The 12,140-nt window shown below is 38.1% G+C and overlaps 1 protein-coding gene across 15 annotated transcripts in view; it reads left to right on the forward strand.

Moving 5' to 3' along the window:
* LOC104926135 (DNA (cytosine-5)-methyltransferase 3A) overlaps positions 1-12,140 on the forward strand; it is a 54,390-nt gene that overhangs the window by 32,310 nt on the left and 9,940 nt on the right. For 11 of the 15 annotated variants that reach the window (XM_027283966.1, XM_027283974.1, XM_027283975.1 and 8 more), the window contains 6 exons: positions 7,216-7,419; positions 8,007-8,165; positions 8,242-8,289; positions 8,761-8,868; positions 10,149-10,296; positions 11,633-11,776. In XM_027283966.1, the coding sequence (XP_027139767.1) occupies positions 7,216-7,419; positions 8,007-8,165; positions 8,242-8,289; positions 8,761-8,868; positions 10,149-10,296; positions 11,633-11,776 (811 nt within the window). The remainder of the gene's footprint in view (positions 1-7,215; positions 7,420-8,006; positions 8,166-8,241; positions 8,290-8,760; positions 8,869-10,148; positions 10,297-11,632; positions 11,777-12,140) is intronic. The other 4 variants (XM_027283973.1, XM_027283976.1, XM_027283978.1 and 1 more) reach the window with 2 other exon arrangements.

Raw genomic sequence — 12,140 nt, forward strand, 5'->3', positions numbered from 1 at the left:
TCCACCTTGGAGCAGTATAGTACGACAATCATTAGGACTGAGCGTTGATCCACGGGGCTGATCCTGCTGATGGGAGCAGCTTGTCTAGATTTAAGTTAAATTAACAGATTGTTCCAATTGCACTATTTATTTTTTATCTTCATTATTTGATAGCAGCAAAACAAGTAACCCTTCATGAAAGACATATCTCTCTTTCTGTTGAGAGAAAGTTGACTAAAATGTAATATACTGACTTTTCAGTGACTAAAAGTATAAAGGATAGGGTGTCCTAGAAGCTTACAATAGGTCCTTTGCTGCGGTCTATCTCTCCAGCTGTCACAATCTATTAAAGTATAAAATGCCCCCCAAAAATATCTTTAAAAAAAAACTATAAAGATAAAAATAACAAATTTTAAGACAAAAATCTAACATAGCTACTAAAATGAACACTGATGTGAGACCAAAGCGCCATTAAACATACACAAAGTGGTTGTAATATCTCAAATGCAGGTAGGGGATGTGTTTTTAGCTTAGTACTAAGATATATGTACATTGGATGAGAATTGTTGCCCGTAGTTTTGGCACTGTGCACCAGTCAGTCTTCATCAAACAGACATTCACAGGGTGTAAAAAACGAGCGCTCTGACTGGCTCCTGAGTCAAATCAATGATTTATCTTTGTCTTTTTTTTAAAATAAAAAACACTTGAGGTTAAGTTGATGCTAATACCTCTGATCTTCATGTTACAGTATGTCAAGTATCAAGAACACTAACTTGAATTTAGCCCTGCAGTAGTGTGTCTGTCTTTGGGAGCAGGCGCAATGTTCCAATCCAGAAAATGTTGCGCACCATTAAAGCTTTGAATGAGGCCCTGCAGAGTGGAAGCCTCCCAGTTACTATGCTGTCAACTGGCCTAATTACTGTACTTTTTATGGGTTAGTAGGTGCTTTAAAATCTCACTTGTTGAAGTACTTTTGCTCCATTCTCCAGCTTAGTGTGCAGAATATTCAGGGAAACAGACTCTGAGGTTTTAGTCTCATAACAAACGTTTTTAATAAGAAGAGCCACCTTCTTTATTGTCTGGATTTTAGTTCAGTTAAAGCCACTTCAGACAGAAATAATCAAGCAGAGCACCGTGCTTTTGTTTTGTTTTGTTGTTTGAGACCCCTCTTCAGTCTCATGAAGCGGATTCTTTAGTTTATTCCCAACGCAACGCTGCTCTCAAACCTGAGCAGATGAATACAGATTCGTCTGTCATCAGTGAGTCATCTGCATCCTCGAAAGCAGTGATGCTTCCTGACGGGGTGCTCAATCAGCTAATGTTGCCAGGCAACAAACACAGATTCATCCAGTAAGCAGGATTTTGGCTGATAACCTCGTAGCAAAAACGAGTCGAGTCCAAGTCTTCTAATGAGATGATTCGACCCAGATGCTGAGAGAAATTATCGAGTTTTTTTCACAGTGACAACAGCAAAGTGTAGAAATCATTTAAGCAGGTGCATGATGTGGAGAACAATGATATTTACCAATACATCCATTAAAGTATGAGATTGATTAATCCTGTTGAATTTAATACAACTTTATTCATTCAGATGCATTTTAAGCAAAAGATTACCACCAAGGTCAAACAAAAAACGCAAATAACAAATGAAAGAAGTAGTAATAAATACATTAATACATATGAATATCTGAAAAACATGCAACATAAAGAACCTGTACAAAAGCAGCTCTTGAATGAACACAAGCAACATTTTCAACAGTTACTATGAAAGAAAGAAATGTAAAGATTAAAAGATGATGAACACGATTAGTATAAAATGACAAATGCTGATTTCTATAGAGCTTAAATTAATTATAAACTCAATATTAATCAAACATTGGCAACTTCAGAGAGCTCCAACAACACATGCATAGAAATTATCATAAAGTATCTACACTGTTAATGTTCCTCTTTTTATTCCTATTTATACACATCAGGTTAATTGTGGTTTCGTTTTCACTGTGATATGTTTGTAACAGCGTATAGATTTCAAAGCATAATGTACACAAACATACTGATTGTATACTGATCTATCACAGTGTACTTTTTTATACCAACAGGCAATGACACACTGACTTATAAAGAGTGGACATCGTATGCGTGATGTCACCCGTAGGTTTTCTGAACAAAATCTCTGGCTCTGACTGTCGGCATCTTGGCAGTCCTTCCTCTTCCGCCTCCTCGCTAATCTAAAAATTGGCAAATTGGTCGAGCTGAGTAACACCTGGGTGCTCAAACAAGCCGCCTGTAACGACACTAACCTGTCAGTCAAAGCAGCCACTCTGTTAATTATGCATAACTTTAAGCCTTAATATAATTTGAACAGGTGAGTTCTATAAAAATTCACCCTCAGTACAGTTGTCATGAACGGGGAAATTAACTATAGAGACCAAAACTGTGTTTGTACCAGGCTGTAAACATGTTTATTCCTGCTGTGAAGTTGAACGTTTTAACATAGGGACTTATGGAGACTGACTCGTTATGTAGCCAGCTTCGAGTGGACGTTTGAGAAACTGCAGTTTTTGACACTACATAGGCTTCCCTTCACAGCCACAGAGCTGTGTGAGAGTGTGACATCAAATGTCAATCAGTCTTTCGGATGTCGCTGCCAGTTAAACTAAACAAACTGATGACACATGACTCCTTCAGGATTTAATACTTAGTTTGAGTTTTTCAAGATGTTTCTCACCACCAATCTAAATTTGTCCCAGCTGTACGCAGCTCCCTCATTTCCTTTGTGAATTGCTCTGTGTCCGTCCATCGACAGCTCATATTTAATATGTGATGTGTTGAGTTTGAGAAGACTTAATGTCTCTTTTGCAGTACATCAAAACCTGCTTACAGTTTGTGTGTACTGCAAAAGGGATTTACCAATACTTAAAAATCCAGATGTTTTAGAAACGAGTAACAACATATGGAGTTTCCCTTACAGTGCACGTATATGTGTGTGTGTGTGTGTGTGTGTGTGCCTTACAGTGCACGTATATGTGTGTGTGTGTGTGTGTGTGTGTGTTTTGGGTCATTGTGTTTGTATGTGTGGTCTATGGTCTATGATCCGTGTAACAGGCTGATTAGGATTTTATGAGGTTAAAGGTCAACAGGAGCGGGGAAGCGTGACCTCGGGGGGCAAACGGAGGAGAGATCTGTCACGACCTAACACTCTCACTTTTACTGTCTCTTCCACTTGAATTTATGCCATCGTCCCTCCTCCTTCTCCCCATGTGGAATTTAGCCAGACGTGTTCCCACCAAATTGTTTCACACATTTACTACACTGGAAACCAAATTGCTCTCTCCAGTGTTGAAAAACCAAAGAGGGAAAATGTTTTTAGGTCATGGAAATGCTCTGGAGGAGTCGTGGGATTTTACATCTGGGCCAGTGAGAGTCTTAGAGTTTAGTAACCAATGAGGTCGTGATTATTTCCAAGATAAGTCAGTCAAATAATGTCAGTAGTGCTCTGACTTTTAGCTTTAATGTTGGTTTTGTTTGGTCTGGTGGCTATCAGAGTTTACTGAAGTACTGTACTACATACTGTACATATATAACGTGTATATAGCTTGAGTTGTTTATTTGTTTTGATCGCACACGTTCTCTGGCTATAATTCCTGTAATTGGCACAGGTTGTATGGTTTCACCTTACTTTATTTGTTACTTGGTGGTGAGATTCAGACAAAGAGGGTGAGCTAGGCTTAAATATTTTCCGTTGACCGTATCGTGAAGTGTCTCATCAGGTCTAGTTTCATCACGTTATGCCAAAAGAAGTTGTTTGTTATGACCAGCATAAAACTTACCCGTCATGGCTGTGCATTTTTCTTCAAAGCTGTCAAAACTATGACCGCATTAACACGTTATGTCTTGTTCGTTTAATCCATACAAGAGTGTAAAAAGTCAGGTTGTGGTTTCATGCTGGGTTGTTGAGTTGAAATCACTGTTCCCAGCCAAGAAATAGTCCCTCAGGTAAACACCTCAGACAAGCGCTTTACACTTCCCCTTTACATCAAACAAACAAGACATTATTATAACCTATTAGCCAACTGTAGACGTGCTGGTATCATTTGACAGATGCGGTCTTTATGTTAAGCTCCTCTTAAGAGACAGTGTGTTTCTCGAACTATTCCTTCAACTTCATTCACTTGTGAACACTTTTGTACTTGCATTAATCGCTACACACACCGGACCTTTAACTTTAATAGAGAGCTTTAACTTGAAAACCGTCTGTACTGTATCATCTCTCTGTCTTCTGTTCACCATGCTCCACTTTCTCTCTGTCTGTATTATATTCCTCCGTTTCATAATATAATCCTATTTACGCTCTCTCTCTCTCTCTCTCTCTCTGCCTCTCTCTCTCTCCTTGCTGTGCTGAACCCGTTGAACTGCCTCCCCACCGCACCCTTTCTCCCCACTCACTTCCTGTTTAGAGGAACAATTAAAGGATTGTTCCTACGGCCTGGGGCACTAAGGCCTTGATCTAGAGCAGTCACTACATCAGCAAAAAAAAAAAAAAAAAAAAAAAGAAAAAGAAGAAAGACCTACATATAAAACATCAATTATAGGACCTCCTTGAAGGACAGAGTTTTCATGTTGACCAACAAAAAAAACATAATGGTTATGGTAGATGAGCAGCTTTTGATGAAACGCACAGGATCAGTGATCAATGACAATAATGTGCAGTGTGAGGACAGACTGTAGCTGACAGAAGAACCGCTCAGTGTTGCATGCAACTCTTTCTCCTCCTGCTTAGAAAATGATGGTTATGGTGCAGTTTTATTGTTCACATAAATTTGATTCAGTTAGATTAAACTTCATTGTCACACCCAACAATTTAAATATAACCAGATAGTAACAAAGTTGTTGTTCATTTTATTAAATGAATTTCAACCATAGAAGGATCCATCTCTTTATCCTGGTGTTTGGTTACAATGTTTTATTGTATTTATTCTAAAATGTTTTACTCGCTCTTATCTATATTTTTATTTGTTATCACTCATATTGGTTTTATTGCTTTATTGCTTTCGTCCCAGCACTGTCAACATTTGCATTGTTTTATTACCATCTGTAAAGCACTTTGACTGCGCCATCCTCTACAAAAGGCGATATAGTTTGTAGAACAAATGAACGATGTATGATGTAGTAGTAGTTCAAGTAAACTCTGAGAAAAACTGGTTCTTCCCAAGTGCTACAGCGAACCTTTTTATCCTCAAGAACCTTTATTTGTTGTTTAAGAGTTCTTTCAGTCACAATAGAAACACAGAAGTATGATTCATTTTCTTTAATGACGATGTTTTACAGAATTGTGTGCAATTATCTTTTTTTTTTCCTTTTAAAGGCTCTTTGAAGTTCTTTAAGTTGCAGCAATGTGACCTGGTTTTGATAAAAACAAACAGTTTGAACACCTTTGAACAGCCTCTTTGTGAACCTGAAGTGCACATGGCTTTTACTAATGACTGTTATAAGCCAAACCTATTGACTAACTTGCAGATCTGTATAGAAATTATTGTTGTGGTGACTGTGATTTCTAATGGTAGAGGTTGATATTCTACAAGGACTTTTTAGCGAGAGCAATTAGTAATGTGATTATATTGTTATATATTGTTCTAATTATACATAGTAATAAAAAACTTAACTGAATTACTTTTTTAAAAAAGTAATTTACCAAATGTTCCTTTTAAGGTTAGATATATTAATTCAAATTATTTTATATTGCACCTTGACTGAATTCAGGGAAGTGTACATCTATTTATGTAGCACTGGTGATTTATCCCTGCAGTTAATAATCTATTGTTCCTTTTAAGTTAACAGACTTAAATGTTATGTGCTCGTCAAAAGTATAATTTAACGTATTCCAATTGCCTTTTTCTCTAACTAAAATGGTATTTGTGATGCTCGTGAGAAGCTGTTGTATTTTTACTTGATGAAAGACTTGAATGAGTAATCTGTTATCTAATCGTATGAGAAGTAGTGGAGGAGGCCCCAAAGGAAAATCTGACAAAAAGTCAACCATAAATGGTGAAATCTGTAGACCTGGTGCTAGTGCTGTTGGTAAAATATATTTGGCATTTAATTTATCTACAGAGAATTTCAAGAATGCAGAAGGACTGTTCTCACATCAAGAGTTTATTTAAGAAATAATTTCCACAGTGCGGAATAAATATTTATTACTTCAAATTGCAGCACAACAGTATTTAAAGTCTACTTAGTGTGCTTCATTTATTCAGGGCTTTGTGTGTGTGTGTGTAAATTTTCAATTAGCTTATCATGAATTAATGAAGAATTATTGCCTGTTAAATTTAAGTTCTAGTCCCATGGTAGCCCTGCTTGTCTAGCCTTTTATTGTTTAACGCTGTAGTTAACTTGAACTTCACGTAAAGTCAAATAGTTCAGAGAACACACTTACATAATAAACAGACAACAGATGCGTTTTAAAATGTTCTTAAATATATTTCATGATAAGTTTATTTAGTATAGAACATTTCACAGAGCAAGTGCTTCACAGGAGCAATGCAAATAAAATAAAATGATTAGACAACAATGAAACATGAGCAATGACAGAACATGAAGACATACTGCAGGCTTTGAATAAATGGGTTTTGAGCTGCTTTTTAAAGGCTACAACAGACACAAGAAGAGTCCTCCACAGTGTTGGAGCCAGGCACGCCTTACTGAGGAGCAACTGACAAGGGAGTTACAAGAATCTCGGGGAGGAGATATAAAAGTGTGAATTATTATCTGAAGTTCAGGTTGTGATTTAACAGTCCTAACTTTGGCAAAGTTTCTAAGGTGGAAGAAATAGGAACGGTTGAGTGGTTTTACATGTTGTCTGAAGTGCATAGACTGAAATAACACTGAGATTTCTAAGAGAAGACTTTTCAGCTGGAGAAAGAGATCCAGTGCACTGAGCAACCTTTGGAGCCATCGGATGCATTGATGAGGACCTCAGTGTTGTCTGTGTTTAACTGTAAAAAGTTGTTTTCCAACCAGGCCTTAATGGCAGACAGGCAACTTATCAGACACATACAGTTGAATATCATCAGCATACAGTGATAGGAGAATCTTTTAAATTAGCTAACGATATGACCTAATGGAAGTACATAAATGTTGTTATAGTTATAAAGGACCCAAGACAGAACCCTGAGGCACACCACAGGACATAGCAGCTGTTTTAGACATGTACATGACACAGAAAACTTCTCTTTACAGGCAGAGCGACGGGCGTACAGAGAGGCGGAGATAAACATGATGGACGACCTATCAGAGGGCGACTTTCACAAAGATGAGGAACCAGCCAGCCCAGCTCCTCCCCCTTCACAACAACACACAGACCCCGCCTCTCCGACAGTCGCCGTGACACCGGAGCCGGTCGCCAGGGGAGAACAAGCCACACCCAGCGAGGTAGAGTACCAGGTAAATTTACTAATGAGTCTTTATAAGACTTTTTATGAATTAGTGACTTCTGTAGAAGAAGTGTCCTCCAGTGAGGATGAAAAATGGGTCTCTGAAAGTCATCTGCATTGTTTAAAGTAACTAATAAAACAATAAAAGTAGCACATGTAATGGGAATAATGGGAGAAATCGTCTTCTACTCATTGCTTTACTTTCTGCAAACTCAAATATTAATGAATTTTCAGAGGCTGAACCAATAAATCTTGTGCTTAAAGCGACGTTTGGTAGAGGTCCAAAGACAAATGGCTGATGCAATAAATTAAAAGTACAACACTTTCTCATTTTTCAAAGTACAAACGCAGGAACTTTCAGTCTGGTGACCTTCATCATGAAGGTTGCAAGGCTGAAACGCTGACTGAAATGTCACGCCTTTGTACTATTGTGACTTTTCCATTTGTGGCCTTGAGAATGTGATTTTCCTTCACTAAACCAAACGTTTTAGACACTAATATTGAGTGTAAAATGTTTTAGTTTGAAGATGTGTTTAATTAGTATTTACATTACTTGTCTTTACATTTGCGTGGACTTGTCTTTCTGTATACCAACAGGATGGCAGGGGTTTTGGCATCGGCACGCTGGTGTTTGGAAAGCTCAGAGGTTTCTCTTGGTGGCCCGGACGGATTGTTTCCTGGTGGATGAGCGGCCGGAGTCGAGCCGCAGACGGGACTCGCTGGGTGATGTGGTTTGGAGACGGCAAATTCTCCGTGGTGAGTAGTTCTATTAAGGAATCCTCTGAAATAAATGAATCAAATAAGGGTATAATGTGTGTTTAATGCCCTGCAGAGTCACATCAGAGGCTCAGAAAGGGGACCCAAAGTCCTTCTGCAAAGAGTAAGAGAGAAAGAGAGAATGTCTGGCTGCAGTTTTTAGGGAAGTGATTTGGCTTGAAGGCGGTAGTTCAATGTCTTTAACACCATAAGTATTTAACGTTCCAATATTCATATTTAATGCTTTTATAGACAGAAAAGAATACAGAAGACCAGTGATGACATTCATACCTTTTCAAATAAAATATCAGCTCCACAGGTTTGTCACTATAATTCAACAGTTAATTTGTTCTCAGCAGAAACTATAATAAGTGGATAAGATGATTTTGCTTTGGTTTGTTGCAAGATGACCTTGATATCCTGCACCAAAGCCCCCATTGCCTTTTGAGCCATCTTTCCTAAAAATAATCAGTATGTACTGACTCACACTGGCACACAATATCACTATAATTTAGGATTTCAAGGCCCTTTTTGATGTTCACCCATTTTCCCTATTAATCCTGATGACATTAATTATAAATTCTTTGTTTTGCAGGTTTGTGTGGAGAAGCTGATGCCTCTGAGCTCTTTCTCAGCTGCCTTCCACCAGCCCACCTACAACAAACAGTCCATGTACCGGAAAGCCATCTTCGAGGCTCTGCAGGTAACAACTTTATTTATATGGCACCTTTCTGACAAACATGCCGCCCAAAGCGCTTCACATGGCAACAATGAAACAATACAGACAAAGAGCAAAAAGAAAAATGAAAAACAATAAATGTATTCTTATATAAGTCAATAGAAATTTAGATTTAAAGGTATGAGAGGAGAAATCAGTGTTCGAAGATGGGCCGGTGGTGGCCGGTGGCGGTCGGTGGCGGGAAGAAACCACTGACAGTATAAAGAACGGGCGATGTATGCATGACGTCACCCACAGGTTTCAATCATTAGCTGACCTGAAGCGGGCTGAATGACACGTGGTTGCTCAAACCAGCCATCTGTAACAACACCTACCTGTTAATTAAGCATAACTTTAAGCCTTAATATGATTCGAACAGGTTAGTTGTATATAAATTCACCCTCAGTACAGTTGTCATGAACAGGGAAATTAGCTATAGAGACCAAAACTGTTTTTTGTACCAGGCTGTAAACATGTTTATTTCTGCTGTGAAGTTGGACATTTTAACATGGGGACTTATGAAGACTGTCTCATTTCTGGAGCCAGCCTCAAGAGGACGTTTGAGGAACTGCAGTTTTTGGCACTTCACAGGCACAGAGGTTGCCACTTAGGAGAACTGCCTCTTTGGGCAGTTAGAGATGTGAAAACTGAGTCAAAGGGGAGTGGTGAGGTGTGGTCTTTGTTCCTGAACATAGTTATTAAACTTTATATAAAAAAGTAATGTAACCAGTGATTAATTTCCCCGGTGTGGGATGAATAAAGTCTATCTAATCTTATTTTAAACTCGTGTCATGTTTGATGGCTGATTTGTATTTCTGTTGTATTTCTCTCTGGATGAAATCCAACATCTAAAATATAAATGTACAAGACTAAAGGTCATATGTTACTCATTCCTTTCTTATGTAACAAGATCTGCACATTTGCATTTGCACTGGCTGCTATTTTGCATTTGTGGAGGTGTCGTTCTCATCTAGCTCTGCCCACAATTTATAAGTGGCAACATGTGGGTTCATTTGTTTCAATTTTTGTGGGTTATTTCCAATCCAGCGATACTTTGTTTTTTTCTTTTAAGTAATACAGAACACATGGTCCTGTAATGTTTCTGCGGCGTCACGCTCGCTCATTCAAACTTCCAGAAAATTATAAACAAGCAGCAAAAGATTTGAACACTGCAAATATCTTTCTTATTTGATATATTTTTAGTGCTTGTGTACCACGACTTTATACTAACTGTGTGTGTGTGTGTGTGTGTTTATTGTGTGTAGGTGGCCAGTGTAAGGGCGGGGAGGCCAGTTCCTTCCTGTGATCCGAGCGATGATGCAGACGGGGTAGAGATTCAAACCAGAGAGATGATCGAGTGGGCCATGACCGGCTTCCTACCCAGCGGCCCACAATCACTGGACCCTCCAGAGGGTAAACACACGCATATTAAATATATATATCATTTACTGTACAAGAGTTATTATCTAAAACACACTGCACACCATGTTTTGGTCACATACGTGATGATGTTGCTGTGTAAATTAAGCAACATTACATCAGAGGGTGTGCTTTAATGTCATTGGCACGACAGTGATGATGTCTGTCAGTGAAGTGTCAGTAATAAGTTCGCCCTTGACTGTAATATTGTGATTAAACAACAATTACCAACTTAAATAAGATAAATAAACAAAATTTGCCCCTTAAAATAAAAATATTTTAGCTCGCTCTTTTCTATTCCAATATCCATTGAAATACACGGGGTCTGACTAATACCTGTAAAACAATCAGTCATGACGGTTGATTCTTATACCCAGTTTGCTACTCCAGCAAGTAGCCTGAGCCTTAGTGACGACCTAGCAAGTTGTTTCCCAAACTGAATAAATAGCACAGATATAAACTGCTAGTTCAGTCTTGTAGTGACTAAGATATCTGCTGAAAAAAATCATTTTTTCCAGTCCAAAAGTCTAAATGTATTGAAAAAACGTTGATGTATTCATTTCCAAAACGAACAACATGTTTTTATCTAATGAAATATTCAGCTTCAGTCCAGATTAGTCGACCTTTAGTTCTTCAAAAACATTTTCCTCTGCGCTCACTAAACTGTTTAAACTCCAATGTGTTTTAAACAAATTACACACACCTGAATTAACGAGGTAAATGTCTAGCAGACCAATCAGATTGCTCGGGTAGGAACTACTTGTTGTATTGTACTGAAGTTGCTACATTTATGCTACATTTCGAGGACTATAAGAAGCCCTGGTGTCGTGATAATTTCAAATAAATGCATTTATCATAAGTCACTTTGGACAGAAGCACCTGTCGAATTAACACGATCTAACGTAAGAATAAAACCAAGAAAATTTTACATTTGTTTTCCCGTTCATCATCTTGAGATGACAGCTCAGATGTTAGAATGACATGACACATTTTCTGTTTGGATCCTTTGTTTTGTTCCTGTAAAACATATTAAGCACTCTGGTGTATCAACAGTACAGACTGGTGTATCCTTGAAACTAATTAGTTCATACATATAATCCAAAGGCAGAAGTGTTTATAGCTTTTTTAAATGGTCAAACATGATAAAGAGAGAGCGTGAGATGTTTTCATTTGCATAAAAAGTGATCAGAGATGTTTGTTCTGCTTTGTTTGAAAGTCTACAAAAGCTTTAAACCACTTCCAGTGTATTATTCCTCCAAAGTCTTTGAAACATGAACTCACTCTGGATGTGACATGATATTAAAAACCTCTATGTTAATTATTCCCACAGGCGAGCAGAATCCATATAAGGAAGTGTACCCGGAGATGTGGGCAGAGCCCGAGGCGGCGTACACGCCTCCACCTGCCAAGAAACCGCGCAAGAACGCAGCTGAGAAAGCAAAGATCAGAGAGGTGATCGACGAAGGGACCAGAGGTAAACATGCAAACATTCATTTTCAGCTGGAGCTAGTCATTTTTTAAAAAACAAACAAACCTACGACTTCTCGGGATGTTTACTGAAAAATGTGACTGAGCTGTTTCGCTCAGAGACAAAATGTTTGAAAGAATACCAAGGACTTTTAAGTTTAATAAGAGGTTTTTGCTCATTGTTTCTTCTTATATTGCCTGCGCTTGACCAGCACCTGAATATCTTACTGACTGCTTTTATTCAGGTCAATTATACATGTTTTTGTACAGTTTTCATACAGAGTAAGACCCAGAATATTATGTCAGAAAAAATACAAAAAAACAAATAAGATAAATTTATGAATAACTGCATTTAACATGAACAAACTCAC

The sequence above is a fragment of the Larimichthys crocea genome, chromosome XI (assembly GCF_000972845.2).
Source record: "Larimichthys crocea isolate SSNF chromosome XI, L_crocea_2.0, whole genome shotgun sequence".
NCBI lineage: Eukaryota > Metazoa > Chordata > Actinopteri > Sciaenidae > Larimichthys > Larimichthys crocea.